The sequence below is a fragment of the Aspergillus ibericus genome, assembly GCF_003184845.1.
Source record: "Aspergillus ibericus CBS 121593 unplaced genomic scaffold BO80scaffold_75, whole genome shotgun sequence".
Classification (NCBI taxonomy): Eukaryota; Fungi; Ascomycota; class Eurotiomycetes; order Eurotiales; family Aspergillaceae; genus Aspergillus; species Aspergillus ibericus.
Window position 1 is genome coordinate 64,816 of NW_020292173.1, and position 26,826 is coordinate 91,641.

At 54.9% G+C, this 26,826-nt stretch overlaps 9 protein-coding genes across 9 annotated transcripts; 2 read left to right on the forward strand and 7 right to left on the reverse strand.

Moving 5' to 3' along the window:
• Positions 1–327: 327 nt before the first annotated feature.
• On the reverse strand, positions 328–1,512 carry BO80DRAFT_459801 (deoxyhypusine synthase; the record flags this gene model as incomplete). The annotated part of the gene is made up of 2 exons (XM_025722361.1): positions 328–1,227; positions 1,288–1,512. The coding sequence occupies 2 exons, from the start codon at positions 1,510–1,512 to the stop codon at positions 328–330; spliced, it is 1,125 nt and encodes a 374-aa protein (XP_025569759.1).
• Positions 1,513–9,703: 8,191 nt separating this feature from the next.
• BO80DRAFT_429901 (uncharacterized protein) lies at positions 9,704–11,793 on the reverse strand. The gene has a single exon (XM_025720582.1). The coding sequence runs from the start codon at positions 11,723–11,725 to the stop codon at positions 10,202–10,204; it is 1,524 nt and encodes a 507-aa protein (XP_025569760.1). The 5' UTR covers positions 11,726–11,793; the 3' UTR covers positions 9,704–10,201.
• Positions 11,794–11,882: 89 nt separating this feature from the next.
• On the forward strand, positions 11,883–13,129 carry BO80DRAFT_429903 (uncharacterized protein). Its single transcript, XM_025720583.1, has 4 exons — positions 11,883–12,012; positions 12,067–12,505; positions 12,554–12,748; positions 12,798–13,129. Exons 1-4 carry the CDS (start codon positions 11,927–11,929, stop codon positions 13,077–13,079), a joined length of 1,002 nt encoding a protein of 333 aa, XP_025569761.1. The 5' UTR covers positions 11,883–11,926; the 3' UTR covers positions 13,080–13,129.
• A 75-nt stretch (positions 13,130–13,204) lies between these two features.
• Positions 13,205–13,790, reverse strand: BO80DRAFT_429904 (uncharacterized protein). Its single transcript, XM_025720584.1, has one exon. It carries the CDS (start codon positions 13,684–13,686, stop codon positions 13,498–13,500), a length of 189 nt encoding a protein of 62 aa, XP_025569762.1. The 5' UTR covers positions 13,687–13,790; the 3' UTR covers positions 13,205–13,497.
• A 4-nt stretch (positions 13,791–13,794) lies between these two features.
• On the reverse strand, positions 13,795–14,865 carry BO80DRAFT_469414 (alpha/beta fold hydrolase; the record flags this gene model as incomplete). The annotated part of the gene is made up of 1 exon (XM_025723010.1): positions 13,795–14,865. The coding sequence occupies exon 1, from the start codon at positions 14,788–14,790 to the stop codon at positions 13,795–13,797; it is 996 nt and encodes a 331-aa protein (XP_025569763.1). The 5' UTR covers positions 14,791–14,865.
• A 399-nt stretch (positions 14,866–15,264) lies between these two features.
• BO80DRAFT_394023 (putative ATP-binding cassette transporter) lies at positions 15,265–20,175 on the reverse strand (the record flags this gene model as incomplete). Its single annotated transcript, XM_025717276.1, has 15 exons — positions 19,923–20,175; positions 19,349–19,841; positions 19,074–19,291; positions 18,752–19,025; positions 18,472–18,705; positions 17,765–18,423; positions 17,553–17,715; positions 17,286–17,507; positions 17,046–17,241; positions 16,930–17,001; positions 16,831–16,881; positions 16,720–16,784; positions 16,491–16,675; positions 15,933–16,444; positions 15,265–15,886 (listed from the first exon to the last, which is right to left on the reverse strand). Coding segments are annotated over exons 1-15 (4,116 nt in total), but the record flags the coding sequence as incomplete, so codon positions are not given.
• Positions 20,176–20,655: 480 nt separating this feature from the next.
• On the reverse strand, positions 20,656–22,763 carry BO80DRAFT_368763 (fungal specific transcription factor domain-containing protein; the record flags this gene model as incomplete). The annotated part of the gene is made up of 5 exons (XM_025716355.1): positions 20,656–20,712; positions 20,757–22,043; positions 22,091–22,122; positions 22,167–22,389; positions 22,551–22,763. 5 exons carry the CDS (start codon positions 22,761–22,763, stop codon positions 20,656–20,658), a joined length of 1,812 nt encoding a protein of 603 aa, XP_025569765.1.
• Positions 22,764–23,305: 542 nt separating this feature from the next.
• Positions 23,306–23,932, forward strand: BO80DRAFT_429906 (NAD(P)-binding protein; the record flags this gene model as incomplete). The annotated part of the gene is made up of 1 exon (XM_025720585.1): positions 23,306–23,932. The coding sequence occupies exon 1, from the start codon at positions 23,336–23,338 to the stop codon at positions 23,930–23,932; it is 597 nt and encodes a 198-aa protein (XP_025569766.1). The 5' UTR covers positions 23,306–23,335.
• Positions 23,933–24,464: 532 nt separating this feature from the next.
• BO80DRAFT_439423 (uncharacterized protein) lies at positions 24,465–26,606 on the reverse strand (the record flags this gene model as incomplete). Its single annotated transcript, XM_025721078.1, has 2 exons — positions 24,465–26,512; positions 26,561–26,606. 2 exons carry the CDS (start codon positions 26,604–26,606, stop codon positions 24,465–24,467), a joined length of 2,094 nt encoding a protein of 697 aa, XP_025569767.1.
• Between the last annotated feature and the right edge of the window lie 220 nt (positions 26,607–26,826).

Below are 26,826 nucleotides of genomic sequence, written 5' to 3' on the forward strand. Positions count from 1 at the left end.
TTTTGCCCCCCGAGGTTGATGCCATTTGGTCCCGAGGTTCCGGGTCTCCAAGGGGTCCTCCCTCCATGCAGATTTTACTCTGAACCTTTTGCGTGCTCATCGGAACTCACCATCCGGTTTGCCCCCTTCTAGATTTTTTCGCGGTTCCCTTCTCCCGTGGGGTCTAGCGTCTCTGCCACGCCTGGACCCGCCGATGTTGAGGAGGCTCTCCCGGCAGGCAGAAAATGGTTGGGTACAGAAAGAGCAATTGTTGAAGGAGAAGAGTATGGAGGCGTAGGTATGAAATGAGCAAGGAGTGTTCCTCCATGTCACGTGTGATGCCGACTCTCAGTTCTGAGACGCTTCACCGTTGGGGGCCTCCTCACTGGCTCGTGCAAATGAGGCGGCGACAATGAGGGGGAAGACCACGGTTGCTTCCGCATAGACCTTGACGGCCTTGGCATCGGCCTTGATCTTACCCCAGCTCACTGCCTCGTCCGGTCGGGCCCCCGCATCACTGCCGTCAAATTCCTGCGCCGTGTTGATGTATACCGCATGCTCGGCTCCGTTCCGCATCAGACAGGCATTGGCAATGTGGTGTTTGACGATTCCTCCGCCGAGGATAATCATGCCCGCACGGGCGGCCCGGGCGGCCATGGTGTTGATGCGACGCACGTCATCAACGATATCTACCCGCAGCCGTTGGGGAGAGGACCGGTAAGTGTGGAAGTAGAGCATATCGCCCAGAGAGCCGTCGGTGAGGGCGGGGCAGAAGATCGGGATATTGTTACGAGCCGCCCAGTACAGCACGGAGTCTTCGTGGTTGATCTCACGGCCCAGGCGTTCAATGATCTTGCTGGGGGTCCAATGCAACTCGTCCTCCTCATCGCCCGTCTCCAGTGCCTTCTTCTTAGCCGCCTCCTGCTCTTCCAGCATCTTATCCAGAATAGGAATCAACCAGTCCTCAAAAGCACAGTAGTTACTATTCGGTACGATAAGGTTGCCGATCCGGTTCAATCCTTTGGCCCGAAGCCCAGCACCGGGAGCGGTGAAGGAGCCCATATAGGTTGGAGCCAAGCACTTGATGAGATCCTCCTCCACTCCGCCCGCCGTGGTGACAATGGCGGAGACATGACGGTTGCGAACCAGGTAGCGGATGGTGTCTCGGAGGCCGGACGAGATCAGATTGGAGGTATATCCGAGGAAGATGGTCGTTTTCTCGCCGGATTCTGGATGGCGATAGGCTCGCTGCGTAAATAAGAAACGAATTAGCCGCGGTGTAGGCTCAATGGGAATTGGGACTCTAACCATGTCGTTCACGATGCGGGCAGCTTCGGCGACCGCACTACCCTGAAACCCCATGTATTTCATGTTGTCCACCATCTCCGCGACCGTGATATCACGGCCCTGGAAGCGGTCGAAGTCCACGCCGCTAACCTTCTGGGTACCCTCAGGCACGGGCTCCGAGGCCACCAGAACCGCATCCATGACGGCGGAGGGAGGGGCGTTTCCCGCAGCTTCGTGGGAAGACATGACTATTTAGTTAGGAAGAGATTTAGTTGAGAAGCAGAAGAGAAAAGAACAGAAGCGGTAGAGTTGAGTCTAATGATGACAATATAATAAGATCTATAAGCAGAAATGGATGGGACGCTCAGTAATGCGGGTCGTTGAATGTCCCCTCCTTCTGGAAACAATTTTTCTGCAGGGCGATGGCGGGGACGGTGACACGCGCCATCGCATGGGCCGATGGTTCTCTGCCTCAGGCACCCGTCATTGCTCGGGAAACTGGCAGCGGCAGCGGAGTGACAGAGACCGAGCCTTCGCCGGGAGAGAACCGGGTCATCGTCCTGCCTGAGGCATGATATCGTGCATCCTGACTAGGCAGGAGGGTCTGGCCTTAGGCATGCACGCCTAGTTCCCTCCAGGTCAAGTTATTTTTGAGTTCCCCTAGAAGAGTCCCTGACCAACTAAACCATCCAAACGCCTGGCTCGCCTCGGATCCATCGTCTCTGCCCCATTTCTCGTTCCTCCGTCCGTCTTTCAAGATCCTCAAACCTCCCCGTCTCTTTCACTCTCTCAACCCCTTCGCTTTGTCTATTCCCTTCTACCTGTCCCTTTTGATCCCCGTCACTCTTCTTTTCATCGTTTTCTCCTCCACAGGCTGGTCCTCCCCCATTTCCGGCTCTTACTTCCGAGATCACCAAGGATCCGTCTCCAATACAGGCAGCTTTCCGTAGCGGTTCGATTTTGCTGCCCAGCTTCGACTCCTTGCAGGTGTCCGTTGGGTTCACTGCCTGACACGTTGCATTGACTTCAAGGTGCGGAGATTTCTGGTTAGCTGTCCATTTTATGCCCGGTTTTGATTTTTCGGCCTATCTCTACCCTCCCCTTTGGTCGGGGGTGGCCATGGATGCGGGATCGTGCTTCACTTTGCTCCCGGGGAGACGGGATCGGCTGTGGCCACTGACCAGGCTTGACCACCACCACCCGCCCTTCAATCAATCCCCAGCTGGTACTGCTGCTGATCGGATGATCGAGTCGGGATGTCGTTGACGGTCTTTGTTTGTTGCTGGTCTCCCCTCTCGGCCTGGGTGTCCCACAAGCCTGCCAGTTCCGGCTGAAACAGGCCGCGCCAAGTGGCTGCCGCTAAGGTGATGGAATCCGTCAATCATCCATCTTGACTTGTTCCCAACTGGGATCCGCCCAGATTTCGCGCCGGCCTATTGGCGGCTTAGCTAAGCTCCTTCGGGCCTGCCTGGCCCGTGCCCTTCCCATGCTTCCACATCACGTGTTCTCCACATTCGTTCGCCGTCTTGCGCGCGCTCGGCTCTGCTTCGCCGGCTACTCTGCTGCTGCTGCTGCTGCTGCTGCTGCCGCTGCTGGGACTGTTCTGTCCTGCCTCTTTTCCTATTCACGGTCATTCTTTTACTCCTTTTGTCATTGCACTTCATTCCCTCGTTGAATCCTTCGTTAGATTCTTTCCAACTAACCTGTGGCAGGCTCTCCTGCCCGGTTACTCTAGCTCTTGCTCACTAGCATGACCTGGTGATGTCTTCACGATACCCTCCATTGTCTGGGTTCAATTCCCGTGACCGTTCGCCCCAGCGCTTTGGTGACCGTCGACCTCCCTCTGGCCCGCGCGGCTCGGACGATACGAATTTGCCTCCTCTCGGTAGGGAGCCGCCTCGCGGTCCCAAGGCGTTGATCGACCCCCCTCGAGGAGCCCCGTTTGGCGGTCGTGGCAGAGGCTATCCCGGCCGTGGAGACTTTCGCGAACGGGACCGAGATATACGGGATCGCGATCGAGAACGCGACCGTGACTTTCGAGATATCCGTGATGGACCTCCGCCTTTTCGCCGCGACATCGACCGGGAACGGGATTGGGGTCGCCGCGACCGCGATTTCGACCCCCGAGAATCACGCATCGGTTTTGGTCGCGGTCGTTCCCGCTCTCCTCCGCCTCCCCGTGACTTTCGAGATATGAGAGAGCCCCTAGGACGGGATGCTGATATCGTTCGGATGCGACGTGGTTCCCGCGACAGTTTGATTTCGGTTTCCTCGGCAGTGCCCGATGTCCCCTCCGGTGGCAGCCACCATCCCCGCGGCGGTCCCCCCATGCGAGGTCGTGGCCGGGGTGAGTGGGATGCGGGACGTGGTCGTGGTCGGATGCCCTATATCGACGATCGAGATTCCTTTAGACGACGCAGTCGGTCACGCGATGCTCGGTGGGATCGGGAACGAGAGCGCGAGCGCGAGCGCGACCGTGAGCGTGAGAGGGATCGGGATCGTGAAAGAGACCGCATTTTGGATCGAGACCGAGATCGCGATCGTGAACGTGACCGAGAGCGTGTGATTCTAGATCGGGATCGGGATAATGACCGGCGTGATCGTGACAGGGAACGGGACCTCGAACGACGTGAGAGGTTCGAGCGCCGGGACGAAGTCGACCGACGCATTGAACGCGACGACCGCGAGCGACCCGGCGATCATTGGAAGAGGGACCGGCCTCCTAGTCGCGCGGAGAATCGACTTCCTAGCAGCTCTACCGTTTCATCTGTTACCGGTCCTGTTGTGCACCCTAGTCCTGGAGTACCCGACAGACTTCCCGATCATCCACCACCAGCAGAGCCACCCCGGAAGCCGTCTGGAGGCGACACTCGCCGGGATTCACAGCGTATCGAACGGATTGAACCGCCTGCACCTCACCCGGAGCCCCCTAAAGACTTCATCCCTCCCCCCGTTAAGCGATCACCCCCTCCTGCTGCTCCGCAGGTACCGGCCTTTGGCTCCGTCACGGCACCCATTCCTGAAATTCCTGTGGAGAAGCCCCCGCTCGACGCGACACCCGCTGCTCCTTCAATCCCCAAGCCGGAGAAGGAACGACATGAGCCGCTGCCCCGAGCCCCCATGCACCCCCCGACCGCTCCCAAGGCAGACCGTGGTCCTCCGCAACAACCGCTGGAGCAACGGGTTCGACGAGATGAGACTCGGCGGGACGAAGCTCCTGTGACCCCGGTGAAACCGGAGCCACCTGTTCGCCCTGCGAAGCCGCATCCAGCAACCGCAGCTGTCAGTGCACCGAAGCCGATGGACATTTCACCACCCACTGCTCCAGCTGCCATGGTTCATAAGGAGGCGCCCGGGCTTCATGAGACACCATCTCCTAGTAAGCTCGGGCCCGTAGTGACCTCCCCGGAAATCGGAAGGAGACCATCTGCCACTGGATTAGCCACTTCGCCCGGTCCGCATACATCGCCTCGTATGCATACGTCGAGTATCCCTACCGGTCCACGCGCTCTCCAGCAACGTCCTTCGGTATCCCGTGGCCCGTCCAAGGGCAACAAACAATGGGTTCGGCCTGGCTATAGCCGACCGCCTTCCGGACCTAGTTCGGCGCTCCCGGCCAAACGTGATTCGATCGATGGCAAGGAACGAAGCCTATCTCTTAGTGAAGAGCATAAACATGAATCGCAAAGTCAAGCTGAGGACTCATCCACAGGGCCTGAAGCGGGTGAGATTGTAGCCGAGGATGAGGTTCGGGAATCAAAGCCACAAGAGCCAGCCCCATCCGAGCCTCCCATTGCAACCGAACTTCCCGATCCCGGCGTGGTAAAGCCCGTCGTAGAGGAGCAACCTACCGAAAAGGAGGTATCTCAGGATCAGGCCGTGGTCATACCGGATTTCGGGCGCTCTAGCGATGAAGAAGAAGACGAGAACGTGGTCTTTACCCAGGACTATTTGGAGGAGCGCAAACAGATTTTTGAGAAGGACATGAATGCCCTTCGAGCAGAGCTGCCGGTGCCGCCATTGGAAGACCCGAACATCGTGGCGCTGCTCATGCGCATACAAGTCCTGGGGATGATTGCCCATGATGCTGTTGCAGAAAAGGCGCCAGCGGCTGTGCCAGTAGAAGAAAATAAAACAGCAAAGGAGGAGCCGGTGGCCACCGCGGTGGATGCCGAGCCAAACGGAAAGGCTGAAGAACATGAGCCGCCGACCAAGGTGGTCCTGGACTCCATCCCTGCTGCAGATGTACTTACTGTCGAGAGCTTGCCGTTTCTCAACTCTGGACCACCCACACCCCTCTCCGACCTGGAGATTTACCAGGAGAATGCCGCCACTCATGCGCGTCTGAAGGACACCTTCCGCGACGTCCTCATGAAACGGCGCAAGGGTGTGGCGCATAAGAATGCCGAGCTGAGACTGGAGTATTTGTCGCATTACAAGCCGTGGAGGATGAATGTCTGGGAGCTGGATCACGCCAAGGAGAAAGGGTCGGCCAGCCCGGGTCCTACCACACCACCTGCTGCTCCGGCGACGGCGACACCCACCCCCACGGTGGAAAGCGGAAGACGGTACAAGGGCAACAGTGAGCTGGATTTCCAGAATGCCCTCCGGGCGTCTGAGATTTCCGCCCAGGAGGAACTCGAGCGGCGGCGTGGTAACAAGGCTACGGCACAACCCGATCTAGGTCGCGAGGCAGTGATCCCCGATATGCTTGAGCCTCCGGAGGTGAAGGCTGGTATCTATAAGGATACCAACAATATTATTGATCCGTCCAAGGCCATGGATGTCTTTGGGTTCCTGCCACCACGGAATGATTTCACGCAAGAGGAACATGAGGTGTTCACGGATGCCTTTATGGCTCACCCGAAGAAATGGGGCAAGATTGCCGAATCGCTTCCTGGGCGAGATTTCCAGCAGTGTATTATTCATTACTATCTCACCAAGGAGGAGATCAAGTACAAGGCCAAGCTCAACAAGCGATGGAGCCGTCGCGGGCGTGCCCGGAGATCTGCGCGACCCAAGTCCAATGCGCTTATGGCGGATCTGGGTGTGGTGAAACCGGATTACGAAGGCGACGAAGAGCCGGCACCGGTTACGGACACCGGTCGTCCTCGACGGGCTGCTGCACCGACCTTTGGCGACTCCTCTGCCGATACGGACAACAACGGCCGTCGGGGGAATGCGTCCAAGGACGGCGAACCGGTCGAGAAACCTCGCCGAGGGCCCCGGAGTGGTGCAGGCACCCGAGGTGGCCGACGCGGCAAAGCTGCCCAGCAACAGCAGCAACAAACACCGCAACCCACCCCGTCGGAATCGGTTCAGACGACGCCAGTTCCCGTGCCTGGGGCTGCTGTCACTCCGGCGCCCAAGGTAGAGACCACCGAACCCTCTCTAGATGGAGCCTCGGAGGCACCGACGGTGCGGGCCAAAGAGCCGCAGGAACGGGAGGCGAGCGATGTGCCACCTCGCGCGAGATCTGGTCGAGGACGTCAGAAGGAGGGTGTTTATGTGTTTGAGTCGACTGAACAGGAGGCTCCGGCACCGGCCCGGCAGCCTGAGGGGGGCGGATACGGATCTCTGCAGCCGACCAGCTACTGGTCGGTGCCGGAGCAACGCGATTTCCCGTTGCTGCTGGCACACTTTGGTCGCGACTTTGAGGGTATTTCGAACTTTATGAAGACCAAAACTACTGTGATGGTAAGTCTCTTTCTTTTTGGCCCAGCGGCGGTTATGCTAACTTTCTTCAGGTCAAGAACTACTTTCAGCGTCGCATCGACTCCGGCCAGAAGGATTTTGAAGATATTGTGGCCGATGCAGAAGCGAAGAAAGCTCGTGGTGAGCCCACAGGTCCTTTGCCCGTTCCGAACTTTGCCTCTAAACGGCGTTACGAAGCTACACCGTCTTCCATCATCATGCCTCGACCTCTGGCGCCGCACACCGAGGCCGTGCCGGATCCCGATGAAAGTCGGCTTGGGCCTAAAAGCAAACAAGTCGGCCCGACCCCTCAATCCGTGCCTCTTCACACCCGCCCATCCCAGGAGAAGGACCGCGGGGTTTCGCGCTACCCACCACTTGCGCAAGCCGCCAGTGCCCCAATGCCCGGCGGCCCTATGCTGGAAGATCCTGCCCGCACGATGAGTTCTCAGGCCGCCTTGCCGGGGCGGATCCAGGGACCCCGTCTGGGTTATTTTGCCGAAGATCGACGCGAGGTTCCGGCCACGGTGCTGACCCATGCTGCTACTCGGCCCCAGGAGACGCCCATGTCTGTGCGACAGACTCCGGTGTCTGCCTCGGAGATGGCCCGGCTGGAGCCTCTTCACGCGCAAGGCTTCCGGACCGCCCCGGTGGATGTGCATCGCTCCCCTTTACTTCCCGCGCAAAGTGCCTTGCCAGGCTCGCAGCAGACGTATCTGCAGCCTCAGGCCCCGTCCTTGATGCATGGCGCATCTCACTCCCGTCAAGCCAGCCTCACCAAAACGCCCAGCTCACCGGCACAACCATTGCGACCGGAGCCAGTTTCCTCTCCCGTCCGACGTGACTCGATCTCCCAACGGCCGTATTTTGCGCTGCATGGACAACATGTTGGCCTTTCCCAGCCAGCCCCCGTGTTGTCGCCTCCCAAGGAGCCTCGACCTGGGTCGATGCTGGGAGAGCAGCCGGAGGCGGCCCCTCGGGTGCCCGCGAAGCGGTCGAACATTATGAGTATTCTGAATGACGAACCGGAGGAGCCCCAGCCCCGCAAGCGGTTCGCCAGCGATCAGGCATCGACACCGGCGGCGCACACTGGCTCTCCCTCTCGACCTGTGTACGGCGCCATGCACTCGCTTTCGCAACCGCCCCCGCGTCAAGAAGAGCCTGTCATGTCATCTCAACAGAGGGCTCCGGCGTATGCTCCTCCAAATCAGTACCTACCGCCGTCGCGCAATTATGCCGAGTACCAGCCCTATGGCTCGGTCCCGGGAGGCTCTGCGGCGCCTGCGAATAACGACTGGATGGCACGGTTTGACCCTCGCGGACAGCCGCCGCCACAGCAACCGCAGGCTCCACCGCAGCCGGGTAGCCGGCCGACCACCACGCTTGCCCCTCAACCACCCTATTCTCCTTACACGTCCGCTCAACCCTTGTCTAATCCGTCGCTGCCGAACCTCACGGCGCCTTCGCCCGTGCCGACTCCTTCGCAGGCGCCGCAGCGTCAAGCATATCATGCGTCCGCGTATGCCCCTTCACCGGTGTCCCATGCGCAGGCCACGGCTGCGGCGTCGCGTGAACTGGCGGCGCAGAACCAGATGTATCGCCAGGCTATCAGTTCGCCCACGCCCCGGAATAGCAACCTCGGGTATGGATCCCGTCAAGGTCCGCCCACGCCGATCCAGTCCTCCGCAAATGTCATGGGGATGTCGTCGCGACAGCCGGCGGCTACGGTGTCATACGCGTCCCCGGCCCCAAGTACTCCTGGACCGAGCCATCTGTCCGCTCAGCAGCATGCAGCGCATCAATCGTATCAGCAGCATGTCCAGACGATGGTCAGTGGGGCTCATCAGCAGGCGGCGCATCGGTCGACGCTTGGATTGGCGAGTGCGCCGTACGGCCACAACACGCCGCCGCCGTCCCAGGCGCAAGTGTCTCGGGCAGCTGCCATGCCAGGGCCGCCGCCGATGTCGATGGCTCGCTCGTACACGCCGCCGGCGATTCTCCAACCGAGTCCGGGTGGGGGATTGAGCTATGCGCCGAGCGGGCCTTCGGCGGTCGGATCGATGCATCCATTGCAAGCGCGACCGGGATCGCTGGTTGAAGTGCCTAGCGGCCATGGCACGCCAGGACACCACCGGGTGTATAGTCAAGGGTCGAATGCGGGATTACCGCCGCAGCATCCACATCAGCATCCTCGCTAGTGCGCTGCATCAATCCTGCACAGTCATCCAGTGGTATACAGTGGGTATTGTTTTCAAGACCTGCTTCATCCTGCCTCTCTTTCACTCCTGGTTGGAATGGCATCCTTATGAATAATGTACAGTAGACGAAGATGCAAAGCATGAAGCATCTAATCAGTATTGAACCTACGAGAGCTACCTGTTTAATAGATTGTTACGAGTAGATGAAGCGACAGTGGACCCTGTGGAACCTGAAACGCTGCCGCCCGTTGACGGGGGACTCCACCCATGTCGCGTACAGTGGCAGTACAGTCGGTTGTCGTAATCGGCCCCATCATATCCAATGACAGGTGTTGGATATACTACGCGAGCTGATCGCAGAATTAAGCGCTAGAGATGATTGCGTGTGTGTCTGCCGTCAGCCGTGGTCGTTGGCGTCTGTCTGCTGTGGGTTGAACATGCCGTGGGATATTAAGTGCCCCTACCCGTGCTACCACGGAATAGCATACTCTATTTTCTTATAGTTTATTCTGAGCAGTACGAGAAGTGAGCAAAGACACAATGGCCCAATATATTTCTTATACGCAGGGGATATATCCCCAAGACTATCATACTCGTATTTATTCTACACAGCCATATTCTTCCCCACCAATGAATAACCCTACTATGATCCATCCACTTCTCCAAGCCGGTACGCAACTACTTACTACAACAACAACAATACCTGCACATATAACACCTCCAAAAATCACACCCTACCCGTATACATATATACATCAGCATCAACATCATCATCACAATCACCATCTGCAGCATCATGATACTCAATACCCATCCATGCACGAGAATACCCTCCCCACCGCACAAGAACGAACTCTCGCCCTGGAAAGGATACTTTTCCAACGACGGTATGAACATGCCCTTCTGAGAGAGGGTCTACGATGGGGGTTGTCGTTCGGGGAGGTAGTGAGGCGGGTGGTGTGGAAGGGGAGCGGAGATGAAATTTGCTATAGGAATTCAGATAGGGACAGGTTACATTGCCAACTTCCCTCACCACAGCACGATTAGCCAACATGGGGCAAAATAGATGTCCAGTTCACGGTGTCGTATGCCTGGAGTGGTAACCGCCTCAGACTCATGAGAGCCTCGATCAGAAAGTACCACCTCGCCACGGTATACACCACAAAGATGGTGAAGAACATGGGAGCGGCAATGACATCCAGATCCCCATTGCGGATCGGATAGACCGCTCGATGGCGAGATCGGACGGCCGTCCACCAGAGAATCCTCAAGGCTCCCCACACGGGTACCGAGATGAGAAACAGGGCGGATGCCCTCCAGAGCCAGCGCTCCACCGGGCTGGGAAAGGCGGATGACCAGGCCGCAAGGTGGCACCCGCCGTACAGCACGTTGAAGCCGACGTGGATGCCTTTGCTCCAGCTCGGCTCATGCCCGACGTCGGTGCTCCAGCCACCCCAGACCGTGCGGATCGTGAAGTTGGCCGAGGTCTGGCGCAGGAAGGGGTCATTTGGATCCGTCGTGTCGGCCACGCGACATCCGTGACGTTGCAACATCTCGAGCCCTTCACTGGCCTCTGGTGCAAGGGCATACAGGAGGTCTTCGTCCTCGTCGACCGCGGTCATTCTATCCGCCGGACTCGACCGATGTTCGGCCAGCAATTGAACCAAGGGTTTCCGCGTCGGTGGTTCCGGAGGCGACTCGAAGCGGGTGACTCCCCGGGAGGCGTGAATGATGCGCCGTTTCCAATACTCGATCCGATGCGTCTCGTATCGCTCACACTGTCTCCGATAGACGGCGTAGCTGATGTCGTGGAAGTTGAAAAAGGCCCCAATCCGTTGACTGTCCGGCCCCGTGACCATCACCGACTGACTGAGATTGTACGGCTTGTGGAGCCAGATGGCATAGACCACGATGGCACACCCGACATGAATGGTGGTGTGTGTCTCCAGCAGAGTGACCGGGAGGCGCTGACCCAACCTCCCCAGCACCTGCAGGGCAAACCAGAGGATTTGACAGACCACAATGACTTTGGCAAAGACATCCGCCTTGCTTCGTTCCTCGAGATCTCTCTCACTCACCGACGGAAGGGTTCCCGTCGTGGCCAGAATGGCGACTCCTTCGGGGGTGACGAGGCGCCGGATGGTCCGGGGCTGCTTGGTGACCTGGCTCGTGTATTGCGTTTCCAAGGCGTAGCCACCCATGACCGCAAACAGGGCCTGCAGTAAGGACCACCGATGAGAGGTGTCCGGGGGGAGAAGCGAGGCGTCCGCCGCTTCCCGGAGTATCTCGTCTTCGTGTCGGGCGGGTGAGGGATTCACCTCCTGGAGGAGCCTTTGGGCGCGTCGTCTTTGATCCCACGCGGCGGTCATGACAAACTCGGGGAAGATCATGGCGAGCATCATCAGTCCCAGTCGCTCCAGCAGGGTTGGCCCGAATCGCGAGACGACCGGAATATTCGGATGGACGGCGGTCCACACGCATAACGCCATGGTGGTGAGACAGGTCCAGAGAATGTCGAACGATCCCCGAGTGTTGGGACCGGATGTCCAGCCCTGATATTGTGCCATGATGATTCCATCGGGGGGGGGGATTTACTCCGGACGGATGGTTGGAAGGAGGCGGGGTTTTGGTGATGCGAGGCTCTCCGGGGGCCTGACGCTACGTGGACGAGGCTGACAGCAAGCCTCGCAAGGCTGAGCCCAACCTGGTCTTTTTCTAGACGGCTTCTCCTTACACCGTCGCATTGCTGCCAACTAGTACTCCCAAGGATGCTCTACCGTCCTAATTCCTCTTGGACATGGACCTTTTTGGTCTCCCTGCTTCTGGAGGCAGGGATCCTCATCACCCTAGAGACGTGAGTGCAATTTGACGGCCCCCTCTCCTGTTGTCTCGGATCTGATGGTATCAGTGTGATCTATGCCAACTTCATGGCCGCCCTCTCCCCCAAGGGCGAGAAGTCGTCTAGCTTTCGGGTCCCCTCCACGAGCTTCAGTATGATGATCTTCGGATTTGTCTACCAGCTGCTTCTTGCATACGACACCCTGGCCAAACACAGCACCCCGCAGGTGATCGGGCTGTGTCTGTACTCCCTCACCTTATGCATCTATAACGTGCTCCAGTATGGAGAATTGATGGATTCCGTGGCAGTGACGATCGACATGGCAGCCATTTCCATCGATACGTACCGCTACAACCAGAAAGCCGTCATTGTGGTGGCCGTCATCACCGTCGTTTTCACGGTCTGGCTGTCCCTGGTGGCCTACAAACTGTACGGGGAATTTGCCTGGGTCGCATTCCACCAGGTCGACGCCGACCTCGACATGCGCCGGAGATTTGTTTACTTCCAGGTAGGTCGGAGCCTCGACCCGCTCGCCGCTAAGCCAACCACCGTATAGCTCTTTATCACCCTTCTGAAATTCGATGCCTTTTTCTTCCTCGGGCAGTTGGTGCAGGTGACAATCATGGCCGCCGACTTTTTGCCCCGATTGTTCTATACAAACCTCGTCGTCATTCCCGCGGTATCGATCCTGCTCATTACGACGGGCATCATGGTGAGACATGAGAAGCGACTCGGGACGATGGTCTGCCTGGTAAGCTACAGTCTGATCAGACATAAACTCTGGCTTACCTGCTCATCAGACACTGCACCTGGCCCTGTTGGGCTTTCATCTCTTTCTTTTCGCGTTATTCTACCAGCCCGCCACCTTCAGGGTGTTTTACCCCCTTCGCCGAATCTTGACCTTTTTCGGTATCATCGTCGGTCTTCTTTCTGTGTGTACGATCGGCATGACGGCGCTCTGCTTCCGGCAGTTCGGTCAGGGCCTGAAGCCATATGTGTCTGACAGTCGGAAGGCGCGGATGCTGGGAGATACGTTTGAGTTGGCGCAGCGAGGGTATTCGCATGTTCCGGATATACCTTGATGATCCACATAAGTCAATTCTGTGTTCTAGCTTCTCCTTTCCTTCACAATATCCACTATGGTAGCGTGTGTAGAAAGATCTCCCCCAACCAATCCCCTTCCCACTCACCCAGACCATGCTCACGTATCTAGCCGAGAATTGAAGACCGCTCCTGCACACCAGATCCCCACGTATCTCCTCCTCCTCCTCCACCCGCTGTGAACTATCCCGGGATATACGGGAAGGAGAAAGGGGACATACCCACATACCCACCTGAAGCAAGCTGCAACCCTGTGACGCACCATGTATCCCATGCAGTTAAATCCCTAATACACACTTCCCTGTGAAGAAACCGTCTGGAGATTATTAATCTTCCCATTTCTTCATCTGGCTGATAGCGAGAAGCCATTCCTCTGGCGGAGCAGCTAAATGTCCTGTTTCACTCGAACTTGCCATGGTATCGCTTGCCCAGATCGTATTGCACGCCGCCTGGATGCGACCCAGATGGAGTGCTGATGACCACGTCTCCGAGCTGGATATCAGCATCTGGGGAAGGAATGCCACCGCCGATACCGACGAGACCCAGATGAGCAGGAGAGAGCAATGATCCGATCAATATCCCTATCATTCCCTGTCACAGGTCCTACCGCGTAGACTCTGAACGACATACTGGTATAGAAGGTAGACCATTGTTGGAACATTTCATATCATGTACCAATTGACATTTCCCCCCCTATCACTCCATACCATCCAAAACAACCCTCTCCACCAACCCCCTCACCTCCCCCGCCACGAAATCCGGATTATCCCTCTGCACAAAATGTCCCGCCCCCGGCGCCCTAATCGGTCCCCTCCCCCTCCCCACCTCCGTAATCCTCACCAACCCCCTATTATACCCCTCCCAATACGGATTGAGATACTCCCTTGTCAACACCCTCTCCCCACCACCCATCCCCTCAAACTCCTCTTCAAATTTCTCAAAGTCATGCCCGATGACCGTGACCCACGGTCCTTTGCCCCGAGGCCCAACTACCTTCGGACTGTCGCGGTGGGGTAATAGAGTGGGTAAATTCCTTCGACTGAATCCCTCTGCTTGCCCCATGATGCCCGTTTCAGGATGGAAGACCTTCCTCATGAATGCTCTCGTATGTCGGAGTGCGGTCACTGTCACTCCCCCGGGTAGATCCTCGGCCCTGAAGCCCGGAAGATCCGGATCCGGATAAATCCCCACGAAATCCGACCCCGCTAATACACTATCCAGGAACATCATCCCAGCCACCAATCCGGGGTAGTGTTGAGCGAAAAGACGGGATATAGCGCCCCCGATGGAATTCGAGACCAGGATTAATTGTACTTCGCTCAGCGAAGTATGGAGGTGTTGAGAGACGATTTGGGTGAGGAGTTGGTAAAGGTCGTGTACCACGGAGAGACAGTCGTGGGAGTGGGATTCGGTGGTGAGGTCGGTGGGGTCGCGGTCCGTGGACAGGCCTTGGGCGTAGCGGTCGTAGGTGAGGAGGGCGGGGAGGCCGGTAGCTGGTGGGTGGGATTGAAGCTCGGTGATGAGGGGCGTCCAGGAGTTTTGGGGGAGGCCGAGGCCGTTGATGAATGTTATTAGGGTTGGAGTGGAGGTGGAGGTGGCGGTGGGAGGGGACGGGGGATGGTAGCTGTAGATCAGCTGGGCGGTGGGTTTGGTGGTTAGGGTTATGGGGGTGTAGGGGGGTGTAGTGGACATGGTGAGTGAAGGTTGGGATGGAGGAATTGAGAAGGTGATGAGGATTGAGGAGATTGAGGAGGATTGAAGTGGGAGTGGGTGAGGTGTATATATAGGGTCAAGAGCTGTTGATGTTGGTATCATGGCATCGTGCTAGTGCTGATGGATCCACCTGAAGCGATGTAGCCTATTACCGTAGGGATTGCAGTGGGGATCTTGACAGCCTGCGATCCACAGCTATCCACTACATGCTTCGTCCGGGATGAGGTGAGATAGTGCGTCATGTTCAAGGTGGCCGAGTGAGTTTTGTCATTTGGCTATTAATTTTAGTGCCGACGCATAGTGTGGAATCTATGTCCTGTTGCTGTACTATGTTTCTACCGTGATGGAAACAAGACCGAGAATAGCAGGAGACCAATACACCCTCTCTCCATTCCATACTCATATCCAGTCTTAATTCTTAACCTCACTTCATCCCAACCTCTAACCAAGTGCACCAACAACCTCCACCCCCCGCACCCGCCCCCCCTGCATCGTCGCAACGGCATCCACCCCCTTTCTCATCACATGCATAATGCCCTCAACCCGATGCGCAATCATCACCACCGTATGATACCTCAGATCCTCCCGCAGGATCTCCGCAAGAATGGACTCGGTTTCCGGGTCGAGAGATGAGCTTGCCTCATCAAGGATAATAATAGGCTTCGTAGAGGTATTCGCGTGAACACGGAGTACAGTACGACACAGAGCGAAGAGTTGGAGTTGGCCAGCGGAGAGAGGGAGGAAGAGTGACATAGGGCGGTTGAGGAGGAGTGCCAAGTCGATTGTTGTGCTTTTCTGGTCGGGTGGGGTCGAGGAGGATGTTAGAATCTTCTCCCAGAGACGGGTCCTTTTCAGGGCGGTAGCAATGGCTTCATCGGTGCTGGTGTGGTATGGATCGAGGTTGAATCGGAGACTCGCTGTGGGAATGTTGAATCCGTCTTGTGGTACTGCGATGATGCCTTGTTGACGCAGGGTCCGTACGGATACTTGTGCGAGGTCGATGTTGTCGATTCGGATGGATCCTGCTTTGGTGTTGAGAAGTTGGAGGAGTGAGAGCATGAGAGTGCTTTTGCCGCTGTTACCGTTAGTATGATGAGATTTAGCGAGTGGGGGAATCCTACCTTCCCGTCCAACCCATCACGATTAGCTTCTGTCCTGGAGTGATACGTAGAGAGACGTTTCTCAAAGCTAGCTCGGAGGCCTCAGAATACGAGACAGAAACATCATCAATCTGCACATCTCCCACCGGCCATCGTGAGTCTGGCTCCAAAGTCAAACCACGCTCCTCACTCGGAACACACTCCTGCACACTTTTCAACCTCGCAATAGCCCCCAACGAGGTCTCCAAAGATGTCCAGTTCTGAACTAGCCGCAGTAGCGTGGTGTTAGCCACGATGATCAGATTGAGGGCCAGACCAATGTCTGCCCCGGTAGTAGTGCTTTTGAACATGACGGTCAGTCCGATGAGGACTACCGCAACGACTGCAATAAGACAGTCCAGGATCACTTTGAGCCAGCACTGTAAGCAGAGAAGTAGATAGAATGGCTTCTGGGATAGATCCAGAGCTTGGATGTTTTCGGCGGTGAATTTGTCTTGCCATCCGAAGGCGCGGATTGTGGTGACGCCGTTTGCCTGTTATGGCATTAGATAGATGAACTAGGGAGAAGAGGTTGCTTACTGTATCGAGAAAATTGGTGTACAATTGTGATCGTGACTCGAGATCGAGGAAGCGTAGTTGGCGAGATGTCCGGAGGTAAATCTTTTGAAGAATGTAGACGCAGAGGGAGCAGACCGGGACTGTCATGATCATGACTGGTTGCACAGAGAGAATGAGGATAACCTGCATCAGTAGCTTGAAGATTTCTAAATAGCGTTAGTGGAGAAACATTGCGGATATGAAGACTCACGGGTATTCAAGTTGCCGAGAGCTGGAGGAAGCTGCTTGTCAATCAACTTGATATCTTGAGCGAACCTGAATCGTCAGCGATCCTGATTACAGGAAGGAATTAGGTGCATACCTATTAAGGGTGACACCAATGTCCGTTTCAGTAAAGTATGCCAAAGGTGCTCTGTATCAATTAGCTCTGTATCCTATTGAAGAGTGAGCAGGATCTGACCTCAGGACTCGCGCGAGTAACTGAGCATGCAACACCGCTCCGGAGCGAATCGCAATCTTCATTTGCGCAGACCTTCAAATATTAGAACTGGACGGACAGCGGAGCAGAGGACTAACCACACCGTCCCGCTAGTGGCCGCCCACGCCATCAACGAGACGACTGCATAAAGTGCCAGATAGACACTTAGCCCGTCAGAAGACTCAGTCGCCCATTTTAGGACATACTGCGAGAATGTCAAGCCAAAGGAATAGGTTGCTGTGCAGCCTGTCATGACCAAAATATTCGATAGACCGACAGCATTAAGATAGTAACCTGCAGAAGTTAACACGATTTCTCATCGCCTAGATGTTACGCACCATAGACAGCCATATCTCCCGTTCTTCGGGAGATATCATCGGCTGCATCATTCATTTGATGCGTATGGCCGGGATTCTTTGCTCGCTGGGGCTCTATGGGCTGGCTCTCGGTGGAAACAGAAACTCCGGCCCACTCCTTCTGCTGAAGGCTGCTAGAATCTTGCAAATATGCCTTCGAATCTCGTAAAACTAATAGCCTGTCTGCCAATGGGAAGAGTTTCGCTGGGATGATTAGTGACAGTAGTGGTAGCGAGGATGTAAACTTACCCGAATTGCTTATCAGTAGGACTGTCGTGCCAGCCTTCTTCAACAACCCGCCCGGACCCAAGAGCTTTCCTACAATACGATCCGTAACAGCACCGTCGAGTGCACTAAACGGGTCATCAAGGACCAGCATATCATATCGCGAATATACTGCGCGAGCGAGTGCCTTTCCATAGTTAGTAGACGAGTTAAGAATGGGAAAATGTGTGACACACTATCCGTTGTCTCTGCCCCCCAGAGAGGTTGATACCGTTGTTTTCAATCATCGTCCTGTCCCCAGCCGGGAGTGACTCCAGATCAGGAACCAAGCTGCAAACATCAATGACAGTCTTATACCATCTGTGATCGAGATCAAAGCCACCGGTGATGGCATCGCGGATGGTGACACTAGGTAGCCAGGGTGCTTGAACACAATAAGCGATCTTCTTGGATGCCAGACGGATAGACCCCGATGTCAAATGTCCCTCTCCAAGTAGGGCCATGGCCAATGTAGTCTTTCCACTGCCCACCGCACCGGCACAGACCATCATCTCCCCTTTTCCAAGACTCAAGCAGACATCCTCCAGGATGGGTTGAGCCACCGAAGGAGGTTGGATCGAGACGTTATCAATTGAAGCGAATTGTCGGGCAGGATCTGAATACTCTCGAACATCTCGACCCGAGGGCTTGCTGAGATAGTTTTGAATCCGAGAAAAGTTCGCCATCACGCCAACAGCCCGTGGAATCAAAGTCATGACCATGTTGGCGGGATGCGTCACCATCACCAGAAGAGCAATAGATGTAAAGACCTCATTTGCATGCAGTCCCTCACTTTGAGAGGACATGGCGTAGACGATGAGCGTCAGAACCGGAGCGAAGATCCCGAGTGCATTTGCTAGGAGACATCAGAGCTGAGCGGTTAAGGAAAGACAGCAGTACAAACCACTGGCATTATACGCGACCAAAATCCACCTCAGCCGTTCAGACATGCGTAATTCATTGTCCCGGAGCTGCGAGACCCTGGATTCAATCGCATCCTCCATTCCCATCATCTTCAGGCTCTTGATCCCTCCCAGCGCCGCTGTTATCGTGACAATGCGTTCCTGAGTCGCAACGTTCCAGGCTTTTTGTCGGCCTTCTAAGTGTTTGGCAACGTAGGCGCTCATTCGGGAACACCCTGTCATTTGTTAGTACTGAATTCAAAGCAGATGAGTTTGGCGAACCGAAAATTATAATCAGCGGAAGAAAGGCAAACCACTGGATCCGAGCAGCCATTAGCACGGTTCCAACAATCACCTCGAGGAGCTGGGCCCAGGTCTCGTGGAAGATCTCGCCGGTCGACTCGACGCTGTCAACTTCGGAACTCATCAGCGCTACACTCTCCGAATCAGATGTGCTTGGAATGGTCAAAGATTGGTGGTAGATGAGGTTGATTAAGGCGCCTCGCACCATGATTCGTAATCGATTGATTTGATGCTGGTAAACTGCTGCAGATACCTGTTTTCTCAGCTTTGCGTTCCATGTCTGAATAAATGATGGTCTTACCGCCATCCCGACATATATCACCGCAGCGTAGAGTACCAAGTGAGAGCCAGAGACTTCAGACGATGTCCCCTTCACAAAGCGAATCGCGGCGCCCATGAATATCGGTTGAACGTAGCGAAATAGAATGACAAATAGACGAGGGATGATCGGCGAGAGGAAGGCCTCTTTCAGACAGCGTACCAATGTGAGCGGTAGAGTCCACTTTGTAACCGGCTCAGCTAGCAGATGTTAGTATACCGGTAGCATAGCACGCTAACAAATTAGTAGGATCTCACTTCTCGAGGACCACGCTTCCAAAGCCTTCCTTCGAAGGGATTCTGACGATAGCTTGCTGTGAATTTCAGGTAATCCTTTCAGAGTGAGTGTAGCATTGTACCCCTCTTTCAACACGGGACTTATCCAGTAGAAAAATACCCGACTAAGAAGTCCAGCATGCTCTTCCGAGGTGGAAGATTCGGAGAGAGTCTGGTACCAGATCCAGTCTCTAAGCTGGGGATCCCAGGCCAGCCAGACGCCACCCAGACACGCTCGTAAGTTAACTAGCTGACAATTGCCTGGACTGCATCTTTCTGTCCAGACTTGGCAAATATCTAGTAACCGTGAGAGGATCAGATATACTGGTACGAGAGATGAAGGCTGTACGCTGCGGTTATGTTGCAGCACCGAGATGACGACGATTCCCAGTGCTGCGATAGCTGATAGATAGGCGTCGTACATGGCCACATCATCTAGATTATTCTCATACGACCATAGTCGTGTCACCGCTATCAACTGGATGATAAGCAGCGCTACTGCGAAGATCTGAGTATTTAGCGATAATAAGCTTGGTTGGTTCTGTTTATCGCTCACCATCTGCCTGGTAACCCGCCCGGTAGGTATTGACTTCCTTGGGGAGCTGCGAATAGTGCGAATCCTCCTTGGCAACGCAAGGAGAAAAGCCGATGACAGGATGAGTGACCCGGACACCCATGGGTTGTCTAACAGCCCGAGGAAAGCCATTGTTGTGGGATTCCTCGGTTTTCAGCTTGATGTAATATGATCCCAGCCCGAATCCAAATCCCAATCAGTGCGGGGTCAAAGACTGTCAGTCGATGCAGGGAACATCTTGGAGGTCCGCTGCAGAAAATCAAGCGGTGGAGGCTGATAAGCAAACACAAGCTGACGCACGTGAGCCGTAGCGCCCATTCACGCTGTCCCCGCGCGACCAGCCTCTGCCGCACCAAATATAGAACTAAGCTAACGCCCGAGACACTAAGTAGGAGCCGTGCAGGAAATTGAAATGGCACGTCAGAAGTGGGCGCCATGCCGCCATCACGGCCCTCTGGCGGGGAGGTCTCGGCTATCCGACGGCTCTTGGCAGCGGTGGCACTGAGACATGGAGGATTATTGTCTTTGATGATAGGTTCGCTGAAGTAGCTCTATGGTTGAATTTCTAAATAGGCAATTTTATACCCTGAGAACAAACCCCATCGATATTATCCATGTATCAGGTTTGCTACCAAAGCGGTCAACGCACCGATTCCCTACAGATTCAAATCTAGTGGTCGCTTTGATTTGAAGTCATGCTGAACTCGCTGCAAGCCTAGTAAATAGGCCCATCCTGAAAGTCCGTGTCTTGAATAAAGGCATCCCACGTAGCCTATACCCATTAGCATAACCCACACAAAGGAAGGACCAACTCACCCAATCAACGTCCATACTCGCCAACTCCTTCTCAAACAACTCTTCGCCATTTCCCCGAACCGAAGTATCAAACCCCGGAATCTCAAGGCTTGATGAGGGAGTGACAGTATGCGAAGAGCTAGATGCAGAACTAGTCTGGAACCCTGAAACCATCCCACCCAGGATCTCATACACTCTGCCCGCCTCATCGCACGAGTCCTTGGCGTTTTCCCAGAGCGTAGAAGATCGTTCCAGCGTCTGTAGAAGCGACGTACTGTCCGGGGTGACATCCTCATCCGGAACTCTCCGCCTGAGTTCGAGCTCTAGTAAAAGAATCATAGCCGCAAGACTGAGCATTTGTCTCGTTTGAGAGGCTTTATACCAATACGGCTGCAGTACTTCTTGATAAGATAACAGCGCAAGGGCAGAAGAGATACATCTGTCACGGGACAGTTGGCACTGATTATTTCGATGTCCCCTACTCATGAATTTCCGGTGCAGGGTGCACATACTTCGATGGTACATGGCTGCGAGGTTGAGGGTTGAGAAATCTGCTGCAGATTTCAGAGGCAGGGCATGCACACCACCAGGGGGGATCTTCATATGAGAAGGGAAATTGTCGTATGCACCGTAGACGGCTTGATCGATTTCGCGGACTGTGTCGTAGGAAACACGAGTTGGAGTGTTGTTGAAGTCGGCAATGCGGCCGATGGCGCGGAAGAGGCGCGATTTGACAATGAGGTAGGTTGCTGCGGTGGGTTCCGTTAGGGGTCGGGATGGCGGTAGGGTGGCAGAGGAGTCGGATAACTCCCAGTCGTAGAGGTTCTGCGGCTCGCGTGTGTCGGAGTAGATGGCTGAGCTCATGCGGGGAAAGCCTCCCAAGAAGGAGGCCATGTCGTCCATGCTAATCACAGAAAGCCAGATACGACGGCGGAACTCAGCTTGAAGTGGAGGGATAGATGGGGAGTGAGAAGGGTCCCGATGGTAGCCCATGTTGATGGCAGCGCGGACAATGACGCCTGTCATGATCCAGAGGCCGCGACGATTGTCGTCTTTGCGGTTTAGTTCAGCGGTTGCGTTGAAGCGGAGAGCTTCGACGGTGTAGGGAAGACATTTGGCGATATCGCCGCTGAGGAGGCATTGAGCGGTGCGGATGCGATACAGCTGGAAGAGGGATTCCGAGATGCCTTCATACTCGGGGGGTTCGCCAAATTGGAGATACGAGAGCATGGTAATGCCGAGTATAGAGAAGAGAAGGCCGAGCCAGATGAAGTTGGTGCGAGACGGGTCTTTCCAGTGTTCGTTGTACTAGATGTGATCAGTAGGGACCCTGCGAAAGTGGGCACAGTGAATACCTCGCGCATGAAGGTGGGCTGGTGTAGGATCGCTTGGTCTGTGAGCTATGAAGCATGAATCGGATATGCTACTTACGAGGAAGAGATATAGGAAAGTTATCGCGGTCAAAGAACTGGGATATCAGCTTGTCGGCTTGATGCTTTGGCGGTAGTGTGGATATGATCTCGATTCTTTCCAACGGCTTGACCTGACCAAAGAGCAGACTTGAGCCGTCGACAGTGTGCGAGCAGGTGGGACGCACGAGTCCATCTGTTGGGTTGTCATGAGTTTCGGTCCAGGATTTTTTGAGTGCGTTGATCTGGACAATCAGTATACTTGCAGCATGACATGAAATGAAATGAAGGGAAGAAGAGAAACGAAGCCATCAACTATGGATAGATGGACAGTGAAGGTCCAGTATTACGAAGAGAAGAACGAATGTTCACAAATGAGAGGGGAGGCAGGAAAAAGGGGGCATACCTCCACCAACACATCCTCCCACTCATCCCCCCCACGGTACACCGACCGCACCCCATCCATCACCGTGGTCCCAGCATACGCCACCTCAGACGCATCAGACCTCACCATACTCACCTCTCCCCTCTGACTCTCCGGCGTAGACGGCTCCCCAAACTCTCTCTCCCGAATCAGCCTCGTCACCAACTCCTCCAAATGATCAATCCTCTGCTTCATTTCATCCCCGTTCCCTTCCCTTCTCGTAGTAGATGCAAATCCATGACTCAGTCCCTTGAACCGACAGGCCGCCTGCTCACTCCGCGCCGTACAGTTCTGGCACGGTTTCTCGCGATTACATTTCAATCTGGGTTTGTCAGATACCATATCACAGATGAGTGTGGGGCATGCACGGGGAGGTACTTTCTAGCTCGACAGGGGTCACATGACAACGGGATTCGGTTTCGTCGGCTAGACCTCGGCGGAGGTTTCAGTATCCCCGTGGATGAAGCGCCTTGGGATGGCATGATTGCATGGTGGCTGTGAAGATGTGATAGTGTTGTCCTGGCCTCAGGATCGCCCCGCCGGGGTGGTATGGCACGTGACTTATCTCCGCGGACTTAGGCGCTGTTAATTGGGATGGGTATCTGGGGGTGGTAAGCCCATGGATGTGGTTGTCGGGGATGTAAAGTTGTTAAATCCGGTGATGGCTGTGAGAGTTGATATAAAATGATGTGCGCCCTTTCGAGGGAATATATCATCAAGTCACTCCTCTTGTATACCTCCATCAAGTCCAAAAATATACATTCATCATGCCCACCCTCAGCGACTTCATCTACACTCAATTCCGCCTCACCATCCCCATACCCACCGCCTCATTCGCCTCCAAGACTGTCATCATAACTGGTGCCAACGGCGGCCTGGGCAAAGAAATCGTCACCCACACTGTCCGTCTCGGTGCCAGCAAAGTCATCCTCGGGTGCCGGAGCAAATCTCGCGGCGACGAGGCCAAGCATGCCATTGAATCTACCCTTCAGTGTAACCCCGAGATTCTCGAGGTCTGGGAGGTTGACCTCGAGTCCGAAGTTTCTATCAAAAGTTTCGTGAACAAGGTTAATGAACTTCCGCGCCTGGACGTGGTAATTCACAATGCGGGCATCCAGGGCCAGAAATTCAAGCGAGTGTATGGAACGGAGCGCACGCTGGCGATTAACTCCATCGGTACATTTCTTCTTGCGTTCCAGGTAATCCCGAAGTTGAAGGAAACGGCAAGATTGTATCGGGTTACGCCGCATATGACGTTCGTCGGGTCAGCGTTGTATGACGTGGCCAAGTTTCCGGAGGATCATGGGGGAGATATCTTTGATTGGTACGCTGAGGAGTCGAGGATGAGTGGTATGAATCAGTGAGTTCTTCCTTCAAAGATATGGGCGATGTGGATTCCTGATGATGATTAGGTATAACCTGTCCAAACTCCTGCAGTTATATTCCATCATCAAGCTAGCATCCATTGTTGATCCGATAGGCTCTGACGTTCCAAACCCTATCGTGATCAACTCGCTTGACCCTTGTTTCTGTAAGACTGGGCTTGCAGGGGAGCTGTGTGGGGTGGGAAAGATTCTCTTCAAGGCATTCGAAGCAATCGCTGCGCGTACGGCGGAGGAGGGGTCGAGACTGGTGGTGCAGACGGCGTCGGCGGGGAGGGAGACGCATGGACTGTATATGCGGGCGGGAGTGGTGCAGGCTTATGCACCCATTGTGTTGGATGAGGAGAAGGCCGCTTATCTTTGGGAGGTGCTTTGTAAAAGGCTGGAGAAGCTGGAGCCGGGGATTATGCGAAATGTGCAGTAATCGGACAGCGTTGTTAGATCAATACTGGTACCGCGAGGAAGGTGCCAAGCTATATTATTTTCATATGATGATTCAACTATTGCAGATGGTCTAATATGTAGGCTCATAATCCGAGTCCACCGCCATGCTGCTCTGCAAAAGAGACCAGAAATTGGTGTCGATGCCTTGAAACGGCCAGTCATTGGCTTCTGCGGTGAGTGTCGGAAGGCCCTGACCGTCAGCGAGAGCTTCCTCGACATGGATGAAGTCGTGTATATCCCACTCATTCGTCTGGAGTTGGTGGCTGGGTGAAGGCAGATGAGATGGTCCGCGAGTCGAGGGCTCGTCAGCCACATTAGAGATGGCCTCATTTTCTCTCTGCCTCGGTTCCAAGGATATGTTGACCAAACCGAGATATGGGATTTTGAGTTGAATAGTCTCATTAGGGCTGTCTTTCGTCGACAAAGTCATTTTGTTTGTGGAGTCGTCAAAAACAGGCAGAAGCTGCGTAATGATCTGAGCGGTTTCGTACAAGAATTTATCCTGGTTCAAGACAGCCACCTGCTCCATTCTGTCCTTCACTCGACCGACCAGCCTCCTATCTTCTTCCCGCTGAGTATCAGGAACAGGGGCGCTGTGCCCTTGAGGAAGATAACTCAATAAGAGTGTAATCGCAGCAATCGACCCCGCATAGTCAATGTGGCGACACGAAAAGATAGATTCTATGTCTTGGCGAAGGGAGATAAATCGTGTCAGGATCTCCCGACTCGAGCGGATGCAGGTCATCCGATTATATATATATCGATCCTCGGTGGGGTCCTTGAGTAGATATGGCAGATGCAACAGGACCAGCAGACTGAAATGGTGGATTTGAATCATGAGCTGTCTCATGCGCTGCCAGCTCTGCTCAGGAATCTCACACAACCCTGTGCTTGAATGAAACCACCAGGCTTGACCCATTCTTTTGGCGCCCGTGTCGAGATCATAGTCAATGGCTTGCGTGATAGCGTAGTTTTGTTTGCTCTGGGTGAGGTTTCTATCCGCGATTCGTGCTGCAATCACAGTGTGTAGTTTCTCAAGCTTTTCTTCAGGACTGTGATTCTTGGTTGACTCCTCCGAGGCAAAACTATCGTCCCGCATATCGATGCGGAGACCTAGGAAGAGTGACAGGTATCGATCGAAGGCGACGAGGAGATACCAGAGTTTGTCATGGGTTGAAGCCTCGCTGGACATGAGACTGTGCAGCATGGCATTTCCGGGACCAATATCAACAAGCTGTGCGAGACTGATTGCTCTGCGAAAGGTAAGCCACGCTTTGCGCAAATTGCCTGCATTCATATGCCAGAGTCCATGTAAGAGAATGCATTGGAGACCATCGACATTGGCTACCAGATCGTCATTGGAGATGATGCTGGAGACCGTGGAAACTACATGGGTCATGACGGATGCGACAGGTACTTGCAGTGCAAGCTGCCTTGTGTCGAAGGATGGACTGAGCTGCTGCATGCAAATGGCCAGCTGGAGAAGCCTTCGCGCGAGTATGAACGGACTGCTTGTGATGTGGGGAATCGTTGCGATATTTTCGGTGGGGATGAGTGTACCATCGGCATCTCGGCTGAGTAAAGCAGCAAGCAAGAGTCTCCCGGGGCTTGATTCAACGATGGTGTTCATGTCCTTCTGGGATCGAAAGAGTGCATGGAGGCGTTGGGAGATCACCCAATTCGCATCATGGAGGCTTAGTGGACTGTCCGACCAGCCCCCCGTCTCTAGAACCAATGCGGGAGATGTGTCAGGGATGGTTTGAGAGCCCAGTGGCAAACCAAGAGACGTTCCACCAGCACCTGGCGTTTCTACCCCTTCATCCTGCGGAATTCGGTGTCTATGTTCCCCTGTCCCTGATATAGACGAGATCGAACCTGCCTCAATAGACACCTCATCCCTGAGACCCCTCGCTGAAACATCCTCCGGCAGAATCCGCTCCACCAACCTCTGCATCAACACCTCGAGCCGATCGAGGCGTTGCGCATGGGTTCTTTCCCGCGGCGGCGGTTGCGAATCCACTACATCCTGACTCCGACAAGGACTGCCTCGGATGCTACATGGAGTGCAGATTGAAGCATTGGGTGAGGGAAACTGGCAGCGGACTTTGCGTCGTCGACCTGGTTCGCTTGTTAGATGTGGTCTCACTTGGCGGGTAGATAGCTCACATTCCCAGCAGCTGTGGGTGCCTTTTCGGAGCTTTCTGGGGGGCATTTCGCGTCTTGGGGTGGATGATGGTGGCGTATTCATGGGTTGTAGATTTAAGTGTAAAGTATCGAAACGTGAGACATTATTTCACGAACTTATCTCACTCAAGGAGAGGAGATGGAGGATCTCCGTTCGGAGGCCGAAGCGGACGAATGTCAGATGCTAGCGCCGGTTGGGCCGCTCCGCCCGAACAAGCTGCCAGCCAATAAATGAGAAAACATCATAA

Bases quoted from the DNA above. Each gene is read 5' to 3' on its own strand.
- BO80DRAFT_429903 (XM_025720583.1), top strand. From the start codon at position 11,927: ATGCTCTACCGTCCTAATTCCTCTTGGACATGGACCTTTTTGGTCTCC. The intron at 12,013-12,066 runs GTGAGTGCAATT...TGATGGTATCAG, and splicing joins ATCCTCATCACCCTAGAGAC to TGTGATCTATGCCAACTTCA. The intron at 12,506-12,553 runs GTAGGTCGGAGC...ACCACCGTATAG, and splicing joins GGAGATTTGTTTACTTCCAG to CTCTTTATCACCCTTCTGAA.
- BO80DRAFT_429901 (XM_025720582.1), bottom strand. From the start codon at position 11,725: ATGGCACAATATCAGGGCTGGACATCCGGTCCCAACACTCGGGGATCG.
- BO80DRAFT_429904 (XM_025720584.1), bottom strand. From the start codon at position 13,686: ATGATAGGGATATTGATCGGATCATTGCTCTCTCCTGCTCATCTGGGT.